This window comes from Salvelinus namaycush, chromosome 3 (assembly GCF_016432855.1).
Source record: "Salvelinus namaycush isolate Seneca chromosome 3, SaNama_1.0, whole genome shotgun sequence".
NCBI classification, from domain to species: Eukaryota; Metazoa; Chordata; class Actinopteri; order Salmoniformes; family Salmonidae; genus Salvelinus; species Salvelinus namaycush.
Genome location: NC_052309.1, coordinates 46,180,926 through 46,208,095, shown reverse-complemented (window position 1 = coordinate 46,208,095; position 27,170 = coordinate 46,180,926). Strand labels below are relative to the sequence as shown.

General features: G+C 41.0%; 1 protein-coding gene across 1 annotated transcript in view; it reads right to left on the bottom strand.

The window, feature by feature from the left end:
- The window catches only part of LOC120043892 (CXADR-like membrane protein), a 181,575-nt gene that overhangs the window by 139,165 nt on the left and 15,240 nt on the right, over nt 1-27,170 (bottom strand). The window contains exon 2 of the mRNA XM_038988495.1: nt 13,348-13,423. Within this exon, the coding sequence (XP_038844423.1) occupies nt 13,348-13,423 (76 nt within the window). The remainder of the gene's footprint in view (nt 1-13,347; nt 13,424-27,170) is intronic.

Here is a 27,170-nt window from a genome sequence, read left to right as displayed (position 1 = left end):
TCGTAGCTAAATGCTTTTGGTTAGCATGAGAATAATAATTGCATGATTTATCATTCTATGGTATGTATGTCTGTAATATAGTCGAATGTTATGAACCGTCACTGAATTGTAGGAGCTAACTACTAGCTATGTAGAAGTTGGATGGAAGAACGCCCAGTGCTGCTTACCTGAGATGCCATCATCACACAGTCCTTCGTAAGTGTCCGCTATGACTTTCTTTGTGTCGGAAAGAAAATCTGAACAGTATTGGTTGTAGCCAAACTGACACTCAAAAAATGGCCAAAATGGAGGGTGGTTGATAGTGAAATTAAACACAGTTTTGTTTTAAAATATATTTTTGGTTCTCAAAATATTTTGGGGGAATAAAATGCATAACGTTTTGCGTTCTATTACAAAATCTTTGATTGACACATTTTTTTTCTACTTTGAAGCCTCGTTTTTGCTTTAAGAATAATTATTTTTGATTGAAAATAAAAAAGTTTTGCTCTCGACAAAAAGATGTACCTCCATAGCATAAAACAATTTGCCTGTTAATAACCAGACCTTCATACAAACTTGCTATACAGAATTCTTGACGCACAACCGAAGTGCTGCCATATTCTGCCGGCACGCCCACAAACGAGCCACTCAGGTGGAGAATGACACGTGGAAGAGGGGGAGGAACGAGATTGGAGTAACAACAATTTGTTGCAAATTGGGGAGGGGGGCTAATAGCTGAACAATAGGCTATTCAACCTTTACTAAATAATAGTCTAATAGCCAAGCTAGGGGTTGTTAGGGTTGCGTCAATTCAATCTGGTATAAGGATAAGTATGACAATGAGTCACCGATTGTATGCTATGTATTATTTATTAACTAAGCAATAAATGGCAAATGCAATTTTCGTATATACGGGTTCAATGTATCATCACGCAGGATAAAACAGGGAACTGGGCAACACCCCAAAACCCCTCCCCTATATACTCTAACAGTGTTAGTTCCTGCTTCAGAGCAAGCCTGTTAGAGTAGAGGTCCAGTGTGGTTTAGACTTACTGGCCTATCGCTGGTGTTGGCGCTTAAGCTAGTCCAGCCCCTTAGCGCTCCGGAGGGTCCGCTGCTATCTTGATAGAGTGTTGCTGTTTTGCCCCACACCCCTGTTGCATTCACAGTTCCTGTTTTCTTGTCTTTTCGGTACTTTTCCATCCTTGCTACCCCTCGTGATGTGCACCCCTCCCAAGATTAGTCAAGTCATGCTATATGGTTAGCCACACTTTGTTGCACAATTATAACACACACACACACACACACACATGTTCAATGTGCTTATCACTCCCCCACATACAATCAGTAAAACTCAGACCTCACAGGGTGAAAACTCCTATCACAGACTAGATTTGCACTAACGATCAAGTGGGTTGCAATGCACTACTGTGTCTCTAACTGACAATGAATGGGCAATATAAACCAAATAATGAACTCATAGTTGTGCACGACTTCAAATGAAACAAGCAGAGAGCAGGTTTTGAACCCTCAGCCTTTTTGCCCGAAGTCCAGCGCACTATCGACTGTGCACCAAAAGCATGCTCAAGCCGCAGAGTCGATAGAACGCGTCCTCATGGTAGCTTGCTACTCAATGTAATAAAGTAGACTTTTCAAATAAGTTGCCTTACACGTTATGTTGGCTGACAATTTGTTAGCTACGCTGTCCTTACGAAACACATAGTATATCATTACAGCAGTATGTACCGGTATGTTAGCTATCTACCTAACGTTAGTAGTAGTAGCTTGCCAGTATATTAAGCTTGCCAGTATATTAACTACAGGCTCTCTAACTACCCAATGTTTACTGACGTGATTATTCCTGTCATTCTTAGCTTAGCTAAATGGTATAGTCGTTGTGCGTTCTCAATGGACATTCGGGTGCTTTCGTAAATTCGCTCTGGCAATCTACACCAATTTCAGAGCACTCTCGTCTGAGTGTACCAGAGTGCTGAATAATGAATTTACAAGCGCTCAACACCAGTTGAATATGGCCGGTGTCAGTAAACGTTGGCAAAAAAAGCGTTATTAAATTGTTTCCAGCAGCACAGTTCGTCACCAACGCTCTGGTTAACACGAAAACTGCCTAACCAGCTCTGCTAGGGCGAGTAAAATGGTCAGAGTGGTCTCATTTGTGTCTGGAAGTAGCTAGCAAGCTAGCCAACGTTTGCTTGGGTGCTTGACTGCTGTTGTAAGACCAGAACACTCAAATCAACCCTACTCCTTGGCCCGAACGTCCAGTGTGCACTCCAAGAGCGAAATTGGTCTGAATTTACAAATGGACAATCTGACAACGCTCTGAATTTATGAGCACAGGCACTCCAGGTTGAATTTAAGAACACACCTAAAGTCTAAAAATGTCTAACTAGTAATATGTAATGCTAACTAGCTAGCAAGAGGTTGCATAGCAACAGCATCAACTTCCAGTAGAGAAGTAGAGAAGGCAAAGTGCAAGTACGCTCAACTGAAAGTTTGGTTACACTACAATTAGGGTGTGGAAATGTTATGCCCCTTAGATATGAATTTAGAATCCTCTAATCCTCTTATGCTGTAGCCTACTCCCGACCATCACGTTGTACAGCTCCATATTTTCCATTCCATCCCAACGGAAACCCTGAGGGTTTCATTTTTCATTTTTCTTGGAATAGAAACACCATAATATTAATCAAATTAATTTAGCCAAATTTCTTAAAATCAATCCCATATACTATGTTATTACAAAAAAGGTTTTAAATTCTCTGGTAATGCCAATATGGAAGACTATCAAATGTTTCTCAAAGATGCCCTCTGGTGGTCAAACTAGCACTAACTCGCATTAACATAAAAAATGGCTGACAAATAAATAACGCGCCACAGAATGCTGCAGCAGCCCACAGGGTATGCTGCAGTATGATGCAACTTTTAAAGGAGGAACCACTGTAGCTCAAGTCAAGACAGATAGAAAGGGAGGCAGACAGGCAGATTAGAGAGATTCATGCGATTGAAAGAACCTGAATTTATCAGGATATTTTCTATGTTTTTTTATTTGACGGCTTTAGGCCTATGTATTTTACTTAGTTGACTATGGAAGTAATAGGCCATCTGCTGCATTGGCCTATAGGCTACCTCTGAGTTCCATGCGCTAATTTCTTTAGAAGCCAATGGATCTCGGTGTATCAATGTGTCCATATGGCAAAGGCTGGTGATCTTGCATTAGTTGAATTTTAACTTTTAGATTTTTATAATTTTAATGATTTTAATTAAAATGTTTATGATAAACCACATGACAATAATTTTGAGAAATGAAAACATTATTGAAATGAAACTGTTTCATGAAAATGCACACATAAAATAATCATAACTAGGACGCAGATAGGTAGAAATGGCAAAATAAATTGTAAGCTTCCCCAAACTTGAAACTCTACCTATGGTCAGGAGATCGCATGAAAAAAAAACTGGCCATCCTATAGAAATCAAATGCCCATTCAACTTATTCGTTCTGGCGCTGGCCCTGCTTCCCTGATGAAATAACACACTGTAAAACCATATGCATAAATTAATGATGATGATTGCATTTTCAGTTGTCCAATTATGGTAAAGATAGTCAATCTACTTTATTTAGAAATTAGGGAAATGACAACCACAATCTGAGTATTTTTATTTTAAGAGTCACCATCTGAAAATGTCTGTACATTTTTACATTTTCGTCATTTAGCAGACACTCTTATCCAGAGCGACTTACAGCTGCAATTAAGTGCCTTGTTCAAGGGCACATTGACAGCTTTTTCACCTAGTCGACTCAGGGATTCAAACCGCTAGGCTACCTGCCGACTAGCCTAAACTGATTCCGTTCATCCAGCAGAAAGGGCATTGGAAGTGTAAGTAGGGGTGCTGCTGATGACTCCCATAATGGAGAACACAATGGCATCCATAATACTTCACTACAGGGGCTGACTGGGACCAAAAATATAATTTAGACAGGAACTTCCCTATGTCTAGTCCATCCATGCTTCACTATATATCAGTCCTTCCTTTGTCCGCAGGGTTCCGTTCAGGCAATACAATAATTTTTATCCATTTTGGGCTTTTTTTCTTGCTTTGTGACTTATATTCTTTGTAGTGGATTTCCCCACATGCGTATTGGCCTATGTATTGATTTTGCTGATAGGTACCAGGGCAAGCACCAGCAGTCCTGGCTGGATTACTAAATCTATCACGTATGAAGGTAAGACCCAGATGCAGACACGTCGAATTAACAATGGTTTAATTATCCAGCAGGGGCAGGCAATAGACAGGTCAAGGCAGGCAGGGGTCAGTAAACCAGAGGTGGGGCAACGGTACCGGACGCCAGGCAGACTCAGGGTCAGGGTAAGGCAGAGATCAATAATCCAGAGGTGGGGCAAAGGTACAGGTCGGCAGGCAGGCTCAGGGTCAAAAGCAGGAGGGCGAGAAAAAGAGAGACTGGGAAAACAGGAGCAGAGAACAAAAATGCTGGTTGACTTGACAAACAAGACGAACTGGCAACAGACAAGCAGAGAACACAGGTATAAATACACAGGGAATAATGGGGAAGATGGGCGACACCTGGAGGGTTGTGGAGACAATCACGAAGACAGGTGAAACAGATCAGGGTGTGACAAAATCATTGATAAAACTGCAAATAACTGGCAGCTTGCAGTCTCCAATCATCTAGCCACAACAGAAAGGGGCTGTTTTTGTTCTACCTTATGTTATTTTTAGTATTACATTGTTATTGATTACTGCATTGTTGGGTTTAGAGCTTGCAAGAAAGGCATTTCACTGTACTTGTGCATGTGACATTAAAACTTGAAACTTGAAAACTTGAGAATGATGCTGAACGATGGACACTGTACACATGACATAATTTCATGTCCTCCTATGATTTCCCAAATATAATTACTACATAGCTTCTAATTTCACCCTGTCCGTTGCTGAAGTCTAGCGCCACCCGAATAAACGATACAAAAGCTGAACATGATTTTAAATGTGTGTTGACTGTGAATGTGACTTGAAATAGCAGAGAAGAACAAAGGCTCATTAAAAATGAATCAAGGGTATATCTGCCTTTGTGTTTTCCCCCTTGCTCAGAGATTCTCATTGTGGCTCAATGATGGCAGAGGACATTAACATCACTCCCAATAATGTGTTTCATTAAAGCTGCACTTATTAGAGCAACCATTCCAAAATGGTAAGAACGATGATTACCAATTCCAGCGTCAAATTACTGCTTGGTTATCCGCTACTATTCTTTCTAAACAAACCTAAAAGTCATTAATCTACTTTGGGCAAACAGATAAAACATCGGAACGAAGGACACACATTTCATTCCTATCATGATAGAACACAAAAGTGAAAAATGAGAGAGAAAATATGATTCCTTCATTGTTTTTGTCAAGCGTGTACAACTGTTCTGGACTGGTATAACAGCCTGCCAAAACCTGGGGAGATGAAAAGGGCATCATTGTCAGTGTAATCTGGGGTAAGACAGTAGGCAGCTCTACAAAACAAACTTTCTCTGATAACCATGAGAGAGGGAGGGAGCCAAAGAGAGACTGAGATATACAGAGAGAGAGAAACGGACAGACAAAGACAGGGAGATATTCAAATCTCGGCAGTCTATAGGCAAACCTCGGCAGTCTATACAATGATGATGATCTCTACACTTGCCCCAACTAATCTTAGCTGTACCATAAACACTTGTGTTTACAAACATTACAATTCATAGGATTCTGGAATTGACCATCAAATTTAACAACAAAGAGCTTTGTCTACTGGGGTGTCACTGGTACACCACCATTGGCCAAAAACTGTTATACATTGAGTTCTAATTGGCTCAGACAACTCAGCTCAAACTAGTTATCGTCAAACAGTTCTCAGGCTGAGAAGACTTGTCAACCTCTACAGCCATTAGAATGAATACTCTAAGGTGAAGACAGTAACCACTAATGGACATAAGACTAATCGTACATAAGACTAAAGCTATGTCCTACAAGGAACCATAATCCCTAAAGTGTGCTACTTTTAAGTAGCGCACAATTTTTATTTTATTTCACCTTTATTTAACCAGGTAGGCCAATTGAGAACAAGTTCTCATTTACAACTGCGACCTGACCAAGATAAAGCAAAGCAGTGCAACAAAACAACAACAGAGTTACACATAAACAAACGTACAGTCAATAACACAATTGAAAAATCTGTATACAGTGTGTGCAAATGAAGTAAGGAGGCAAGGCAATAAATAGGCCATAGTGGCGAAGTAATTACAATTTAGCAATTAACACTGGAGTGATAGACGTGCAGATGAGAATGTGCAAGTAGAAATACTGGTGTGCAAAAGAGCAGAAAAACAAAAACAAATATGGGGATGAGGTAGGTAGTTGGTTGGATGGGCTATTTACAGATGGGCTGTGTACAGCTGCAGTGATCAGTAAGCTGCTCTGACAGCTCATGCTTAAAGTTAGTGAGGGAGATAGAGACTATAACTTCAGTGATTTTTGCAATTCGTTCCAGTCATTGGCAGCAGAGAACTGGAAGGAAATGCGGCCAAAGGAGGTGTTGGCTTTGGGGATGACCAGTGAAATATACCTGCTGGAGCGCGTACTACGGATGGGTGTTGCTATGGTGTCCAGTGAGTGGAGATAAGGTGGAGCTTTACCTAGCAAAGACTTATAGATGACCTGGAGCCAGTGGGTTTGGCGACGAATATGTAGCGAGGACCAGCCACTATATGTAGGGAATGGGGTGCCATTTGGGGCACATGATTTGGGACACTAGCATAAATTAGATGATTGAGAGTATGTTGAGTGTTTACAGTCCTCTGTCCTTGTGCAGGATGTTCAGAGGAGCTAGTGAATATTATTTTACAGGATATAGATATTTAAACCCTACACACAAACACACATAGGCAACACCCCAAACACCCGAAGAAGCCCTTGTATGTTCTCCATCTTGTGATTCTCAGCTTAATGTGTTAGGGGTTTTCTCTGTGCTTGACATCCACATGCTGTTATTGTGCTTAATCAGTGATTTTACACATTTAGATATGTATTTTAAATGGGAGAGATTGACACAGGGAATTGATCCCAAATGTGGCTAAATTGTTTGCAGTGGCTAGTTTAACAAAACCAAATTGTGGATTGCAGTCACTCATTGTCCATTGACAGCTTTCAATGTAAAGAAACACATGTGTAAATATGTAAAATCACTCAACTATCCCTTTAACCTCTATCTTCAGTGAAGGAGCTGGGTCATCCTCTCAACGTATTATCTCCAAACAGATACACAATGCATTCCTCTTCACTTTGTAGAAAACACTCCAATCCAATCGGGGAGGCAGGTAGCCTAGTGGTTATAGCGTTGGGCCAGTAACCGAAAGGTTGCTAGACAAGGTAAAAATATGTCATTCTGCCCCTGAACAAGGCAGTTAACCCAGTGTTCCTAGGCCGTCATTGTAAATAGGAATTTGTTCATAACTGACTTGCCTAGTTAAATGAAGGTTAAATAAAAATAAAGAAAGAAACGTCATAAAATAGAGCGATAGATAATGTACTGAAGTGTTGACAGTCAGCATTCGATGCATGGCTGAACCGAAGTCATCAGCAAAGAGCACTGACAAGTCGATGTGTCTTATGAACAAAGATGGTTCTGTCATCTGTGCCAACGACACAAAAACGTCATATTATTCTGCAAAATAGAGTGATAGATAATGTACTGAAGTGTTGACAGTCAGTATCCGATGCATAGCTGAACCGAAGTCATCAGCAAAGAGCACTGACAAGTCGATGTGATTCAAAGCAACAAGCCGCACCGTTGATGATATACTGTAAGCCAGGACCAAATGAGAAACAGAGGTTCCTCATTAGGCTGGAAAATGTTAATATTTGACCTCATTTCATGGCCTGCCTCCCTATTCCCTTCATAGTTCACTAACAGGTAGTACACTATAGGGAATATAGGGTGCCATTTGGGATGCATCCATGGGTTCTTGGAATACTTCATAATCAGATACTTCTCTTTCTCTCCCTGGATGATTGGACTCTGTCGTGGGTTATTGTTTCTGGAACGTGATGAAAGTAATGAGCACACTCCTGACGTACATCATTAGAACATGTTTTCCAAGGAGTCACCTCCTTTGTTTTTCCAAGACGAAAGGCTACAACTGGGCCATTTTTTTTTTTGCTTGACATTTATTTTTTAATGTGAAATCGCATGGCAGAAACAAACACATTTCGGATAGTCAGCTAGTTTGTTTTTAAAAAGGGCCTCTTCTCTAAACATCAGTTGATTAGAGAGGGTGGCGATATGAATTAAAATCGCCTATGGATTCGTTTTTTTTTTCTTCCGCAGCATAGATTTCTTTCAAGTTATGGAATGGACAACATCAAAAGCCTTTCGCTACAATGGCCTGTATTTTTTTGTCTTCTCATGAAAAAGGAACACAGAGGGAGGTTGGAACTTATTATCATGACCTGATTAAGGAGAAGAGGAAGAAAAATCAAGTGGCAGCAAAACGATAATGCGGCCCTGTCAAATATGACAGCCCAAAGGACTGTTCTCAAGCGCAACGCTATTTTCAAAGTACAAGTATGCACTTGACTGTTTACTATGCTGTTTTTGGAGACGAAGAAGATCTGAAAAGGCTCTTGTTTGTTTAGTCGTGAATGACACAGTGAGCCCAATTTAAAAGCTATTCGTGCGTCATGATGCAATGTTGATTCTTCAACTCGTCTCTCCCAGGCTGCTCCCCACGGTCGATGACAACATGCGGTGGAACAGTAGACTATTTACTGTCGATGTCATTTCGCAAACTAAGACAAAACTGAAGTCACGGATGAAAGTGGGTTTTGGAGATTATTAATTCATGTTCTCAGTTGCAAGACATTTAAGTTTAGCATCCTTATTTTGGTCATTCAGCCTTACCTGTAAACAAGGCATTTAAATAGCATGTCCCCAGGCAAGGGGCTGTTTAAACTGCTTAGCTTATGCACAAATGTAACTCTTGTTTAAGCAACCCAACCTCATGATGAAAATGTGTTTGGTTTGACTGAAAAGGAACATCAGACCTCACTTGTTTTTCATATCAGTGATGTAAGTAATTATTGGGAACTGCTTCACGGTTCTAAACTTTTTGTAGTATTGTTTGATTTTTTTTACTTGAATGTTATCTGTGTGGTTGGTCCTGTATTCCCACAGTGGTACACCAAATTAACCAGACATCTATCTCAACTAATTAGAATATCTAGTGATGGTATTGCAGTTCACTGTCTGCTATTGACCAAAATTGAATTAGGGTCTTAGCTGGGGATAAAGTACCCTTACAAAAAAACACCATTTGTGAAGTGTTCCAAAAACACATGTTTTCATGTGATCACGTGATCTTATATTAAGTTAATGTGATAACATGTAAAGAAACATGTGATAACATGATGTGAAGTGTTCCAAAAACCCGTTTTCACGTGGAATTTAATGTGAAATCATGTGGTTTTCTGTAAGGGTACATTGAGGGCTTCCAATTAAATTCATTTCGAAGCCTTGTGGCTATACGCTCGAAAAATGGGAGGGATGTGTGTATGTGTGATAGACGCACTGCAGGCACTACCTACAACCTCCTCCCAACCCTTCCCCCACTCTTCTTTATTGCCTGCCGGATGATTGTGTGTGTGTTCAGTGTGTGAATGTGCGTGTGTGTTAACTCACTGCAGGATGGCTGTAGTAAATCTGCAGGCACTCTAGATCAAGCTTTGGAGGGGGACCCATAACTCTCCCATAAGTGTTTGTTAATCAAGCAGCTAAATGAAGCACCCTCCCTGATAACATTGCTGAGATTCCTAACATAATTTTTTCACCTTACATGTTACTCCCCACACCTCTTTATCAATGAATCCTTCGTACTACTATAGGCTAGTGTGTGGCTCTTCACTGCATTGCGATAGTCAAATGTGATGATGTCTTGGACACACCCAAGGAAAGCAGTCTATTCTAAATGTAATTTAGTGTTACATCTTATGCCTCTAATTACAGTAGGTAAAACACAAATATTTAATACGAATAGATTGTTACTTTTGAAGATATATGTAGCTAGTTTAAGATTAAATCTGGAAAAGACAGACAATCAGAATGTGAAATGAAAGGTTTTGAAAGTGGCAAGACTACCAATGTTTCCCAAGATGTGTTTTCTAAGCTACAAAACGTACAATTCGTTTTTTCCTGTGACATACAGTACCTGTAGAATGACCAAGTCAGATCTGTAATATGAAAAGTACTCCATAGGAATGATGATGTGCAACAGCTTGTGCTAAGATGACTGATGATTGTCACACACAGGCGCACGCACACAGGCAAACACAAACACATCTTGATATTGCATGCACACACTTTTACACACACACAAACACAGATGCAGGATCTTAATTTGATCACCCTGTTACAGGATAACTTCTCAATGAAGGAAATGTAAAACATGTAGTGTATTTCAGGTTTAAAAAGGATTGTAAAGTTTGAAATTTCCACTTAGAAATTTCAGACTTGATTTTCCAGTACGAAAAATGTATCAACACCTACAAAAAAGTCCATTCCTTACACAGTTTTTTACAATTACCTTGGCACTAATATCAGAACCTTTTTCGTTTTTCGGTCTCTAGACACAAAACTCAAAATGGTCATCCCTTGTAACACAGGCTGTCCAATGTTCAAAGCATTGCATTGTGCAGTCAAATCTTTAAAGAAACCTTGCACTTGCAGAATCATAGGTTCAAATAACTCATTTATCATGAAATACCATAGGAACATTCATTTAGATCACCCACATACAAGATACCGATAGTGTCACTGTGTAGTTGTTCGTACAATCATGAAATATTGTAGTAAAAAATATGTGATACGTGTTTCATTATGGTACTACATGTAAATACATCACTGTAAAATGACTAGTAGAGCGAATACTACAAACACAGTGGAATCATTTAACAAAATCTGAAATGTATTGATGAAATACAATAAAATCACAACATAGGTTTCTTTGAATCAAAGCAAAAATAATTAGCTACAAAAAATTTAAAAACTACAGTAAAACGTCAACTGCAGTGTTCCTCACCTGGCTTACTGTAAAAAGCAAAACAAATGTATTGTGGATTTGGCCACAGGTTCCCATCCACATCACAATGGATGTTTTCATTAGCCAAACATCTTGGGAAGAAGTTTCGGTCATGGCGAATCCAGGCCTGACACTGGTCTGCTGTGATGTCATTGCATGCGTCATCCATGGGCTGGAAAAGGGTGGCTTGTTCGTGATGGCGCCTATCATATACCTTCCACCTCCATGTGGAGACAAATTCCTCAATCGGGTTAAAGAAAGGAGAGTATGGGGGTAAGTACAGGGTGGTAAATTGTGGATGGGCCTGAAACCATGCTTGCACCACTTGAGCATGGTGGAACCTGACATTATCCCACACAATGACATAGGTCACGCCATCAGCTCTGCAGACCTGATTTAGCTCATAAAGGAAGGTTACAAGAAGAGCTGCATTATATGATCCAATACAAGGTCTGCGTCCCACCACACCATCTTCCGATATAGCCGCAAACATGGTGATGTTGGACCCACGTTATCCAGGTACTTGGATGGTTGCCCGCTGGCCAATGAAATTCCGACCTCTCCTCCTTGTCTTGGCCAGGTTGAAGCCTGCCTCATCCAAAAAGAGGAATTCGTGATGGTTTTCGTCAGCATCCAGTGCCATCACCCTCTAAAAATACATTTTGGAAAGAGAATTACTGATTACAAGGATGTAGAATTTTGGGGGAATTTTTCACAACAGGCATCTCGAAACTGAACATACCTGAACATACTCAGACCTCAGTTGCTTCACTCTGTCTGCATTTCTTTCAAAAAGGCACACAGCATGGCTGTTTTAGAGACACCTGGTGCCTTTTCAGCATGCATGCAATAGTCGGCAAACATGGCTTCCACATTGTTGAACGTGTTGTCCTTGTCCAAGACGTGCTGCCGAATTTATGTAAGGAGAATATATTTGTCCCGAACCAAATTCACCACAGCCCGCTCTTGTTGGTCAGTCAGCATTTTGCCTCTGCCTCAGTAAGAACACATTTACTCACATTACCTACTCTGTGGTACACATTGGCATGCAGTATACAGTCATTTGACAATTGAGAGTAGCTCTTAATGTACAACACCGTGAATAATTCAAAAGGGGATCCTACCCAATACTAGATAGGTGTACCTAATAAAGTGTACAGTAATGTCAAATCTGAAGACATGGTCTGGATGGTCAGTCGCACAGAGCTCCTCTGTGGAGATGGTTGTCCTTCTGGAAGGTTCTCCCATCTCTGCAGCACTCCACCAATTGCCTTTATGGTAGTGACCAGGTGGAAGCCACTCCTCAGTAAAAGGCACATGACAGCCCGCTTGGAGTTTGCCAAAAGGTACCTAAAAACTCAGACCATGAGAAACAATATTCTCTGGTCTGATTGAACTCCAAGATTGAACTCTTTGGCCTGAATGCCAAGCGTCACGTCTGGAGGAAACAAGGTATCGCTCATCACCTGGCCAATACCAAAAGTGCTTCAACAAAGTATTGAGTGAAGGGTCTAAATACTTGTGGAAATGTGATTTATCAGGGGGGGGGGGGGGGGGGGTTTGCAAGAAATTCTATAGACCTGTTTTTGCTTTGACTTTATGGGATATTGTGTGTAGATTGATGAGGGGGAAAAACGATTTATTCCATTGTAGAATAAGGCTGTAATTTAACAAAATGTGGAAAAAGTGAATGGTTCTGAATACTTTCCGAAATCACTGTATGTGGCTCTGATATGAGTCAGAAACCTTTATTCTACTGTCAAAATTTACTACAGAGTAAGTAGTACCCACATGCCCACAGCTGGCAGCACACAAGTTATCATCAATTTGGAGTGCAGGTGTGCGGGACCTGATCGTAATGCCCGTGGTAAATGTTGTTTGACTTTTGATATCTCTATGGGGCTTAATGAACCAAATCTAAAACAAGGCAAAATCAGGAAATTCATTCGCCCTTTAAGATTCGGCATTATTTAAGGCAGACAATGGGCACTCAGACTGTAAAACAATGGTGTGGTCCAGAAACAAACCCTAGAGTGAAATACAGCAGCCTGCCCACAGGTCTTTGCTTAAAGCAAGAACCTCTTTCAGCAAACCTTTCTAATCCACTTTGCTGGTTACTTTAGATGTCATGCCTCATGACCACTACAAAGTAGTACCACCAACCACACATCTTCTAACAGTCGTTCCAATGTGACACAGGACCAATTATGATACAGGTTTATAAGTTGTGAACTTACAGTAGAAGTCTCCTCCATAAGTTGCTGTAACATTCTTGATGTCACTGACAACTTCAACAGGGAAGCTGTATTTACACTGAAAAGAGAGAGGGGAGGCATGTAATCAATAGACACACTATATATAGTCTTTTGTTTTGTCTGTAATACTTGTCAATAGAACAATGATGGGTTCAATGCCCTCTTGTCCAGTTATTTTAGACATCAAGAAGCTATTTGTGAATTTGTTTACTTGACTGCAGTGCTGCTAAAGGCACTGAAGGCTGAGTGGGGCATTCCAGTTGTTGTTGGTTAGCTAGCTAGCGAGCTACTTCACCCCACATTGACAGTAAGGAGTTCTAGTGACAATACAATCTTAAAACACTTCTCAGAAGTCAAAACACTCAAGAAGCAAAGCACAACCCCAAAGCATTGGGAGTGGCTAACAAGCGGTTGCATGGTATGCAAACCAGGCATTGCTTACAAGCAAGTCTACATGAAGCTATTTCAGGAAAATATTTTCCTCCTCATATTGTACAATGTGTGTCTCCATATACCTACAGTAGAAATAGGTTATTGAAGGATTCAAGATGAGGTTGTTTTAATTGTTCTCCAATTCACAGTTTGTCAGTGTCAAAGTAGCCTGTCATTTCGATCATTTGTGCAGTATTAAAAAAGATGAGGGGCTAGATCTATCTATACTGAACAAAAAGAAGTGCAACATGCAACAATTAAAGATTTTATTGAATTACAGTTCATATAAGGAAATCAGTCAAATTAAATTAATTAGGCCCTAATCTATGGCTTCTTTTTTCTTCCGGAGTATATATAATTTTCATAGTCATGAAATGTTTTGTTTAGGAGCTATAGAAGATTGAAATCCCCCCTAAATTGTGTTTTACAAAAAAAGGGTGGATTGTTCTCCATCCTCCCTAATTCAGAATATATCATTGTCATAGTCATGGTATGCTTGGTTCAATAGCTATTGACGAGACAACCGAATATCCACCTATTTTAGACATCGATATAAAACTAATTTTACCTCAGTCAAAAAACTCCAGAATTTCAGCATTTGTTAGTTTGCTCCTTTTGAAAAACATTGCTAGTGCTACAACTTAGCCCACTAGCTACTGATACTGATTATTTGTCACCACAGATGGTTTGTTTACATAGCAGGTTAGGTGAATTAACGTGGCAGGTTAAGAGAATAAGGTTGAGGTTAGGAAAAGGGTTAGGCTTAGCTGCAACGCTACAGTTGTCAACAACTGTTGTCCCTGATGTGACTACTAGACAGAGCTGTTGCAGGCCTACTCCATCTAATCACACTGGTAGAAATGTAAACAAACCATCTGTGGTGACAAATCACAAATCATAACATTGGTACACACCACTTGTGTCAATAAATCACTATCAGAAAATTATTTGTGTGGTAATCATCACTTTTTTTACTGTTTTATTCATGTTTTCAAGTTCTGGTGACAAATCATGCATTTCAATTCTTCCATAGATTGTAATGGACACATGATGTGTGCAACACAAGTATGGGTAACTACATACTTGTAGTGTGTCTGAAAGTGACCATTGCAAAATAAGTGGGTGGATCAACAGCGATGGGTAAAACATCAACGCTCCATTATTGGTTAGACCGGTCATAGCCAGGTGCTCTGCGGGTCAGCATAATGTTTACATAGCAGGTTAAGTGAGCTAACGTAGCAGGTTAGGATAATTAATGTGGCAGGTTAGAAGAATGAGGTTAAGGTTAGGAAAAGGGTTAGGGTTAGGCTTACACGGAACCCAAACCGGCTGTGCGCGTGCGCCATCGCGCATAAATTTATTTTGTCCCCCCACACCAAACGCGATCACAACACGCAGGTTAAAATATCAAAACAAACTCTGAACCAATTACATTAATTTGGGGAAAGGTCGAAAAGCATTAAACGTTTATGGAAATTTAGCTAGCTAGCTTGCACTTGCTAGCTATGTTGTCCTATTTAGCTAGCTTGCTGTTGCTAGCTAATTTGTCCTGGGATATAAACATTGAGTTGTTATTTTACCTGAAATGCCCAAGGTCCTCTACTCTGCCTATTAATCCACACATAAAACGGTCAACCTGGCAACGCAGACCCCCTTTGGCACGCGCGAGCAGTGTGGGTGCAATAATTGAATAACAGATTTCTAAATATATTTTTCTAAATATATATTGTGTGGTCAGCCTATTAACTAAAATGCATAGCAGGTTTGGATAATTAACATGGCAAGTTAGGATAATGAGGTTATGGTTAGGAAAAGGGTTAGGCTTATGCTACAGTTGTCAACAATCGACTTATCATGCAGCCCAATCAGCCAATCAAAAATGGTCTTGAAAATAAAAACGTCTGTCCTCGGTTACAACACTCCACTCACTACCAAGTTCCAAACTGCCTCTTGAAGCAACGTCAGCACAAGAACTGTTCGTCGGGAGCTTCATGAAATGTGTTTCATGGCCAAGCAGCTGCATACAAGCCTAAGGTCACCATGTGCAATGCCAAGCATTGGCTGGAGTGGTGTAAAGCTCACTGCAATTGGACTCGGGAGGCAGTGGAAATGCGTTCTCTGGAGTGATGAATCACGATTCCCATCTGGCAGTCGGACGGACTAATCTGGGTGTGGTGGAAGCTAGGAGAACTCTACCTGCTCCAATGCATAGTGACAACTAAAATTTGCTGCAGGAGGAATAATGGTCTGGGGCTGTTTTTCATCATTCGGGCTAGGCCCCTTAGTTCCAGTGAAGGGAAATCTTAATTTACAGCATACAATGACATTCTAGAGGATTTTGTGCTTCCAACTTTGTGGCAACAGTTTGGGGAAGGCCCTTTGCTGTTTCAGCATGACAATGCCCCCATGCACAAATCGAGGTCCATACAGAAATGGTTTGTCAAGATCGGTGTGGAGGAACTTGACTGGCCTGCACAGAGCCCTGACCTCATCCCCAGCAAACACCTTTGGGATGAATTGGAATGCCGACTGCGAGCCAGGCCTAATCGCCCAACACCAGTGCCCGACCTCACTCATGCGCTTATGGCTGAATGGAAGCAAGTCCCTGCAGCAATGTTCCAACATTTAGTGGAAAGCCTTCCCAGAAGAGTGGAGGCTGTTATAGCAGCAAAGGGGGACCCACTACATATTATGCCCATGATTTTGGAATGAGATGTTCGATGAGCAGGTGTCCACATACCTTTGGTCATGTAGTGTATGAGCTGGCGAAGGGTATCCTACCATGAGTTTTATGGTGCTTTTAAGACAACTGGGAATTCTGAAAAATACGAGGTCAAAGCACGACTTCAGTGATCTTTAGGTCGGAAAGTCAGAGCTCTAGAAAGAGGCCCGAGTTGGATGACCATTCAAAACAATTTTTTCCCATTCGGAGCTCGTTTCTTTCCGTGTTCCCAGTTGTCTTGAATGCACTGAAGTCGGAAGTCGGAGATTTCCGATTTTCTGTTATTTTCTTTTCATTACACAGAAAGTAAACCAAGTCTGTTTTTTACATTCATTGTGAATGACAACAGTTTCTCTTTCAATGCGAAATATCTTTCCAACACTCCCCCTCGATAACAATCAAGCCTCGGTGTGAAACAGAACATTGCCGTGGTCCAGTCAATAACAAGGTTGTGTTTTTAGAGCCAAGAAAATCCCAAAGCAACAGGAGCATGGGGTGATTCGATGAGGAGGAACTGTATTGTTTCACTGCGATTTCCTGAAACCCGTATATGAACGGGAACTGTGCCATCGGTGATTTTTCCAATTGAGCGGCCGTCCAGTGCCCTCACATCCATGGGAACAGAGAGAAGTACCTAATTCTGAAACTATGGTAGCATCCATAAAATGCTAGAGTCAATGAGCACCCGGAGAGACTTGGACTGGTCTCCCACAGGAGAATCACAAAAAGAGTTGTGCAGGTGATGGGAATTTGGAGACTCCCAGTCTGGCTCACCAGGGTACTTGTACCCACTAGAGAAAAAGGTTTCTTAACAGGGCAGGTGGTTATATAAATGTCCTGCACCCCCACAGTACAGACAACAGTTAGAACTCAGCCTACGTGAGCGTTCCCCAATCGATAATCTAGCTCTTCCCAGTTGCATGGGCTCAGAAGTAGCAAACTCACCCGTCGTGATGATTCTCAGGGGACCTCGGGTGTTTTCGGCTCTCCTCGGAAATACACACTTTGGGGATTTCTGGATTCCTTAGAACGTGCGCCAGCATCAGCAGATGAACGAGTGTTCCGGCGTTTTCGTAGGCGCCCATTAATCCTAATCGAAAGGACGATGAGGGAATCGAGGTCCAAGGGTATTTCCCGAGCTACGAGCTCGTCCTTTATCCCCTCCGACATTCCGTGGAGGAAGGTGTCGAACAGAGCCTCCGGATTCCAGGAACTCTCGGCGGCCAATGTGCAAAAATCTACTGCGTAGTCTGCCACACTACGGGAGTTCTGATGATCCTGCGGTAGTTTTGAGCCTCCTCCCTCCTTGGCACCGGAGAATCGAACACCTTCCTCACCTCTGCCATAAATTCCTTCAGGCTATGGCACACAGCGGATTGCTACTCCCACACAGCCGTCGCCCAGGAGAGCGCTCTTCCGGACATTAGCGTAATTAAATATGCGACCTTCGATCAGTCCGATGGGAACGAAGAGGGCTGCAGTTTGAAAATGAGGGAGCACTGGGAAAGGAACTCCAGGCAGGTACCAGGATCGCCAGCATAACGCTCCAGAGGAGGTAAGCGGGGGTTTCGGGGAGCCGGGGTAGGTTGAACAAATCCACCACTATTAAAGAGGTTACTGAGTGTTGGGAGGTCTCAGATGTGGCGTGCTGCCTTTGAGCTAATTCACAAATGATTCCAATACCACCTTGAACCCTTGGTTGTGGTGTTCTGCCAGAGAATGAAGCCCTTTCAAAAGATCCCACAGTAGCTCATCATGGTTCCCAATGGTGGCTCCCTGCAGGGAGACCAAACCGACAAAATGGAGTCGCAAATCAACAGCTCAGACACGAGACGCATGTGGCAGGGACTCCAGACAATCACGGATTACAAAGGGAAAACCAGCCACGTCTCGTAGACCGACGTCTTGCTCCTGGACAAGCTAAACACCTTCGCTCGCTTTGTGCTGAGCCCCCTTCTGTACTCCCTGGTCACCCATGACTCCGTAGCCACATACGCCTCCAAATCATCAAGTTTGCAGATGACACAACAGTAGTAGGCCTGATTACCAACAATGACAAGACAACAAAATATGTTTTATATTTGAGATTGTTCAAAGTAGCCACCCTTTGCCTTGATGACAGCTTTTCACACTCTTGGCATTCTCTCAACCAGCTTCATGAGGTAGTCACCTGGAACGCATTTCAATTAACAGGTGTGTCTTGTTAAAAGTTAATTTGTTGAATTTCTTTCCTTCTTAATGCGTTGGAGCTAATCAGTTGTGTTGTGACAAGTTAAGGGTGGTATACAGAAGATAGGCCTATTTGGTGAAGGACCAAGTACATATTATGGCAAGAACAGCTCAAATAAGCAAAGAGAAATGACAGTCCATCATTACTTTAAGACATGAAGGTCAGTCAATCCTGACAATTTCAAGAATTTTGAAAGTTTCTTCAAGTGCTGTCACAAAAACCATAAAACAAAAGACATGATGAAATTGGCTCTCATGAGGACCGGAGTTACCGCTGCTGCAGAGGATAAGAGTTACCTCTGCTGCAGAGGATAAGAGTTACCTCTGCTGCAGAGGATAAGAGTTACCTCTGCTGCAGAGGATAAGAGTTACCTCTGCTGCAGAGGATAAGAGTTACCTCTGCTGCAGAGGATAAGAGTTACCTCTGCTGCAGAGGATAAGAGTTACCTCTGCTGCAGAGGATAAGAGTTACCTCTGCTGCAGAGGATAAGAGTTACCTCTGCTGCAGAGGATAAGAGTTACCTCTGCTGCAGAGGATAAGTTCATTACAGTTACCAGCCTCAGAAATTGCAGCCCAAATAAATGCTTCACAGAGTTAAAGTAACAGATACACCAACTGTTCAGAGGAGACTGCGTGAATCAGGCCTTCATGGTCGAATTGCTGCAAAGAAACCACTACTAAAGGACACGAATAAGAAGAAGAGACTTGCTTGCGCCAAGAGACACAAGCAATGGACATTAGGCCGGTGAAAATCTGTTCTTAGGTCTGATGGTCCAAATTTGAGATTTTTGGTTCCAACTGCCATGTCTTTGTGAGACGCAGAGTAAGTGAATGGATGATCTCCGCATGTTTTGTTCCCACCTTGAAGCATGGAGGAGGAGTTGTGATGGTGTGGGGGTGCTTTGCTGGTGACATTGTCAGTGATTAATTTAGAATTCAAGGCAAACTTAACCAGCATGGCTACCACAGCATTCTGCAACGATATGCCATCCCATCTGGTTTGCGCTTAGTGGGACTATCATTTGTTTTTCAACAGGACAATGACCCAACACACCTCCAGGCTGTGTAAGGGCTATTTGACCAAGAAGGAGAGTGATGGAGTGCTGCATCAGATTACCTGGCCTCCACAATCACCCAACCTCAACCCAATTGATATGGTTTGGGATGAGTTGGACCGCAGAGTGAAGGGAAAGCAGCCAACAAGTGCTAGCATATGTTGGAACTCCTTCAACACTGTGGGAAAAGCATTCCAGGTGAATCTGGTTCAGAAAATTCCAAGAGTGTGCAAAGCTGTCATCAAGGCAAAGGGTGGCTACTTTGAAGAATATGAAATGTAATAAATATTTTCATTTGTTTAACACTTTTTTGGTTACTACGTGATTGTTGTTTCAAAGTTTTTAAAGAAAACCCCTTGAATGAGTAGGTGTGTCCGACTATTGCATAAATTGTAATGGACACCTATGATGTGTGTAAAATACTTTTTTGAAGGTTGAACTGATTATAATGAACTAATGCTAAGCTATTTGCCAGCTATGTGTGGAGCCTTGTTTGTTGACATTATACAATCCATTCTGGGTGTCACCTAAACGCCTGTCAGACCAAATATGTTATAATGAGGTGAAGGAATGGTTCACTCACGTTTCGGGTAAACTTCTGGAAGTAAATGAGGGAAGTGCATGATCGTAGACGACACACCCCATTCAACATGCATACTGCTAACAGACCAAACTCAGACTTGTCTCCTCTTATTATCTTTGGTTGACGCGAAAAACAAACATAGCGGCATGCACAAACTACCCATCATTGGATTACTTTCGATTTCTATAAAGTATTATACTCAATTATTTTGATCAATGTTGAGCTCACCCGTGATGTGATGAATTTTAAATAGTAATTTCTATTAGCTAATTCATATTGTGGTTTCTGTCAGCCAAGAGTTATCTAAATATGATTGCTTGTGTTTTGTCAATATTTCCTCAGCGCTAGGACTAATGTAGCTTACATTTTCCAGTTTGGATGACTGGATTGTGCATGCTGTAGCTACTTCTGTGAATGATGTCTGAACATTGCTTCCAAAAATAAACTTGTCACATTCAGGACATAACTTTGTAAGGATGTGTTTGTGCAAAATGCTTCTGTGAAAAAACAGTGTGGCTTCCTCAAATTCTGACTGTTGCATCAATCAAAACTGGACATTGTAAATAAGCGTTCTAATCAAACCGGTTTGAGCTTACCCTCCAGGGACCACTGTAGAATGATCACACCAGTTTTTTGGTACATGTGAAAAGTTTAAATGTAACTCTTGCAAGAAAACCACATCTGCTGACAATCTCTTTAAGTTTTGAGAACCATATGCTAAAGTCCCCATCATGGAGTCCGTGCACATCCCATGTGATAAATTGTATATAATCAAAGTTAACCTTATCTGTTTCGTTGTTGTGGTGACATGTTCTTTCCATTATTTTATAAAGGATTTAATGGTGCTCCGTGGGATGTTCAAAGTTTCAGATATTTTTTTATAACCCAACCCTGATCTGTACTTCGCCACAACTTTGTCCCTGATCTGTTTGGAAAGCTCCTTGGTCTTCATGGTGCCGCTTGCTTGGTGGTGCCCCTTGCTTAGTGGTGTTGAAGACTCTGGGGCCTTTCAGAACAGGTGTATATATACTGAGATCATGTGACAGATTGCACACAGCTGGACTTTATTTAACTAATTATGTGACTTCTGAAGGTAATTGGTTGCACCAGATCTTATTTAGGGCCTTCATAGGAAAGGGGGTGAATACATATTCACACACCACTTTTCTGTTATTTTAAGTCATTCTTTTCATTTCACTTCACCAATTTGGGTCTACCAGAACAAAGGACTTATTTTTTTCAAAACTCCTAATCCCCAAAATGGGAGAACTAAACAATATTTATATTTTTGAGAATGTGAGAATGGTCTGTGGACACTTAAGGGACAGTTATGACGAGTATGTTTCATTTGGTGATCTCATGAAGGACAGGAAACACATATGACTGTATCTCTTAAAGTGTACATTTCCCAGCTGTTAGGTTTACATCTAAATATTGTGAATGTATGTGATTAAACATAAAACTATTTGTGAAAAGATGTAATGTGATGTTAACCTTCTAAATGAGAGTATGGATTTTCATATAAAAGATTAACTAGTCAGTGGCCATGCCCATGTGAGCATAGACATTACGTCGGCGACATGGAACCGCCCTTTTCTAGTCCAGTGAATTAAACCCACTCCTGAAGAAATTCACGTTAGACCAAAGCATGCCGGGTGACGCTGGTGTGTGAAGTGGTTTAATGTGTGAAAGTTAAATATTTCAAAAAAATATATTTTGAATTTCGCGCCCTGCACTTGAGCTGGCTGTTGTCATAAGTGTACCGACACCGGGCTGCAGCCAGAAGAAGTTAACACGTATATCGAATAAAATCAGAGCCGGATATATCTAGCGCCTATAACAACAGCTTTTCAGGACGCAATCCTGAGGTCTGTCTCGCGTCATGACGAACGTAGAAAAGACTGCACACCCGGTTCCAAGAGCTCTTGTTCGGCCTCAGATCTACCTAGACACCCCATTCCAATTCTCACTGCTTACTGACATCTAGGGGAAGGCGTATGCAGTGCATGTAGACCCATAGATTACATGCAAATTTATAAACTGACCCTGGAACAGAGCCCCCGATTTCAGATTTTTCAGTTCCTGACAGGAAGTTTGCTGCAAAATGAGTTCTGTTTTACTCACAGATATAATTCAAACGGTTTTAGAAACTAGAGATTGTTTTCTATCCAATAGTAATAATAATATGCATATTGTACGAGCAAGAATTGTGTTAGTGAAAAAATTAATATCTTTTGCTGGTTTATTCGCTATCGCTAACGTGCATGAATCAATGCTGCTGTGTGGTTGGCTATTGTAGTAAGCTAATATAATGCTATATTGTGTTTTCGCTGTAAAACACTTAAAAAATCGGAAATATTGGCTGGATTCACAAGATGTTTATCTTTCATTTGCTGTACACCATGTATTTTTCATAAATGTTTTATGATGAGTATTTAGGTATTTCACGTTGCTCTCTGAAATTATTCTGGCTGCTTTGGTGATATTTTTGATGGTAGCTGCAATGTAAAACTATGATTTATACCTCAAATATGCACATTTTCGAACAAAACATAAATGTATTGTATAACATGTTATAAGACTGTCATCTGATGAAGTTGTTTCTTGGTTAGTGACTAATTATATCTCTATTTGGTCGGTTTTGTGATAGCTACCTATGCGGTAGAAAAATTGTGAAAATATGCGGTTGAGTCTTTTGCTATTGTGGTTAGCTAATAGAAATACATATTGTGTTTTCGCTGTAAAACATTTTAAAAATCGGAAATGGTGGCTGGATTCACAAGATGTTTATCTTTCATTTGCTGTATTGGACTTGTGATTTCATGTAAATTATATTATATGATATCCCTGTCGCATTAGGCTAGGCTATGCTAGTCAGCTTTTTTGATGAGGAGGATCCCGGATCCGGGAGAGAGAAGCGGTATTAAGGACAATAGAGTAGGGTAGGCCGTCATTGTAAATATGAATTTGTTCTTAACTGACGTGACTAGTTAAATAAAGGTTAATTAAGAAATAAATAGAGTCTAGATTGATAAAGAGTCTAGATTGTGTTGGGGGGAGTGGGAAGGAATATTGTCACAACTTATGATAAGATGGTCTTGGGCATCACTGTATGCACAATTTTCTATAGCTTCTTCTATGGTATAAGTAGGTGCTCAAAAGCAACTGGTTACTCACAAGCGTCAAACTGTTCATCTTAGTAACTACACGTCAGTGAGAATCTTCAAGAGCGCCACCATGTTAGTACACGTCAATGATTTGACAACTCACTAGCACGCCTCTGACAGTAAAAATGTCAGGAGAAATAACATGTCAGCAAGGTAGTCAGCTCACTAGTGCCCCCTCTGACAGGAAAAATGTCTGAGGAATAACACGTCAATAGTCACCTGACAGCTACTAGACAGTAGGAATGAAAGGACCTCAGCCAGACTGAAATAATTCTGGAAAGTCTCCAGTCATGTAAAATGATGTAGAATTGCATGAAATGTTATAAAAGGCCATATTTTTTCTCAGACCACAGGCTACAAAAAATGGGCCCCATGTGTGCAACTTCTGTAAGCGCCTCTAATCTACTGCTCTATGCCACTATGCAAATGTGATTATGTGCATGCAACGCTTTATAATAAAGGATTAAAAATAAAAAACCTCATGCGTTCCGGACCCTCAGAGCTCCCCAGGTCACCCCCCTATCGCGTTCACTTTTTTTCCCGGCACCTTGTGATTGACAAATGAAGCACTGAACACAAGTAGTCTAGACTCTAGCTAACCATCATACTGTATACTAAAATACCCACACCAGCCACTAGCCAGCCAGCCATATATCATGAATGAGAAGATTATGAATATTAGAATAATATATATTAAATATATTATATATTAAATATATTAAATAATATTATTATTTAAGAGCATTGAAGATAAATCAATCAGTAAACAAAAAATACGACTTTTCCCAATGTCAATCATGTCTTTAGGAGGCATTGTAACTTTGCTTACATTTGCGATGAGTGAGTGTGCTGTTACAGAAGTAAATAGGCCTATGCAAAAAATAAATTACGCGACAACGGCAGTTAGTATGTTATGAATTTCGAGATATGAATTATGAAAGAAAGAAAAAAAATCAAGGAGAGTGTCTCATTTTTCATTTTGAGTACCTGCCCCCTTAAAGGTCTGTGCATGGCACTGATGTCAAATGTTTTAAAACATCTTATGTCACTTCTTCACCAACTCTTATTTGACAGTTTTCATATCAGGAATAAATTGGTAATTAATAAAACGTTTGCTGTATAAATCCCATTTATTGAGGTGCATTGACCCCATACAAATTATAATTCAAGTCATTTATATATTTTAGGAGATCAAGGGTCAGTGGGGTGGATATTTATCATTAGAATGTGTGTGTGTGTATTTGGTGTGGGTTGGTGTGTGTATGTGTTTGTGTGTGTATAGCTTATGCCAGTTGGTGTGTGTGTGTATATCTATGTGTGTGTGTGTGCTAATGTATACTATTGCATCTTCGACTCTCCAGACACAGGTTTATAAGATGTGTCAATGTACAATTCCGATGGCACGGGGCCAGTGGTGCGGCTTCCCAAAAGTAGATTCTCCACAGCCGGCTACCACTCCCATCTGGATGTGAACAGTCAATCTACAGGACTCCACATGCTTGGCCCAGCATTTGGCACAACCCTGTACAATCACAGCAGTCTTCTGCCATCATAGAATACTACGGTGCCCATATTATGACAGCCTCAGTCTCAAGGGTGTCCTAATATGGACACCGTAGATTATCCATATGTAAGTGTAGAGCAAAGGCAACCTCAATGAGATGGGGTTTCTAGAAAACATACAGTACTCCAACCTACTGCAATATTCTGCCCCACTTGCAAATATTAAAACCCAATAATATTCAGAGTAATTCACTTTCTACAAGAGGCAATTATCTTTTTTGGGGGCTCTTGGCCCGTGATCGGAAGATATGTTATAAATATATGGCATCCCTGATGACATGTTCGACATTCATCTTAAGACAAATTGCCCTACGATATCTTTCTGCACTTCTTAAACTGCAATAGAATCAACACCACATGGTGCCATTAGTGTTGGCTGCCATGTTGAATATTAGAAATAAAATGTATCATGCGATATAATTACATCAGCGGCCAAACATATGAGCAGGAAGAGTGGAAGCACCACAATTCCCAGCAAACAACAGTGAAGTTCAAGAAGGCAATGGGACATTGTACTCCAGAGCAGAGTCAGGGTGCATAGTTGCTAGTACTGTAGTTTAATTACCAACCTTGGCTGTATTCACTAGATACCAAACAGAAGAAAACAGAATGAAATGGGGAGGGAATATACCTGCACTTGTCCAATATGAAACTTGTTTACATTGCAACATGTTTTCCATTGCAAAACGATTTGCTACTGTGTGCACTAATGAATACGACCGTGTTCTCACATGATAAATGCACACATACAACTTAAAGATCTAGTAACATTTACAAAGAATAGGTACATTTAATATGTTCCATGGTTGGTAGGTAAAGACAACATAACAATGGACTGCTTATGTAATGCTGAAGACGTTTTCATGTAATTTGTATTGTGTGATGCAAAAGACACATTTCCACATTGCATTGACAATTAAATTGTTCAATTCTATGTTGCTCTTATGTAGTGTAATGTTATGTAGAATTATGCAAGGTTATACATGACTGATCATTGCTAAATAAACCAACATGGGTGGTATTGGAACCACTCTTTTAGGTTGATAATAAAAGCCAAAACACTTTTGTATTTATAGTATGTGGACACCCCTTCAAATTAGGCGATTCGGCTATTTCAGCCACAGCCGGTGTATAAAATCGAGCACACAGCCACGTAATCTCCAAATACAAACATTGGCAGTAGAATGGCCATACTGAAGAGTTCAATGACTTTCAATGTGGCACCGTCAATGGATGCCACCTGTCCAACAAGTCAGTTCATCAAATTTCAGCCCTGCTAGAGCTGTCCTGGTCAACTGTAAGTGTTGTTATTGTGAAGTGGAAAAGTCTAGGAGTAACAAAGGCTCAGCTGCGAAGTGGTAGGCCACACAAGCTTACAGAACGGGACCGCCAAGTGCTGAAGCGCGTTGCGCGTAAAAATTGTCTGTCCTCGGTGGTAACACTCACTACTGAGTTCCAAACTGCCTCTACGTCAGCACAAGAACTGTTCGTCGGGAGCTTCATGAAATGGGTTCCATGGCCGAGCAGCCATGGCCAAGCCTAAGATCACCATGTGCAATGCCAAGCGTCGGCTGGAGTGGTTTAAAGCTCACCGTCATTGGACTCTGGAGCAGTGGAAACGTATTCTCTGTAGTGATGAATCACGATTCACCATCTGGCAGTCTGACGGACAAATCTGGGTTTGGCGGATCCCAGGAGAACTCTACCTGCTCCAATGCATAGTGCCAACTGTAAAATTTGCTGCAGGAGGAATAATGGTCTGGGGCTGTTTTTCATGATTAGTTAGTTCCAGTGAAGGGAAATCTTAAAGCTACAGCATACAATGACATTCAAGATGATTCTGTGCTTCCAACTTTGTTGCAACAGTTTGGGGAAGGCCCTTTCCTGTTTCAGCATGACAATGCTCCCATGCACAAATCGAGGTCCATACAGAAATGGTTTGTCGAGATCGGTGTGGAAGAACTTGACTGGCCTGCACAGAGCCCTGACCTCAACCCCATCAAACACCTTTGGGAAGAATTGGAACGCCGACTGCTAAACTAAACTAATCAGC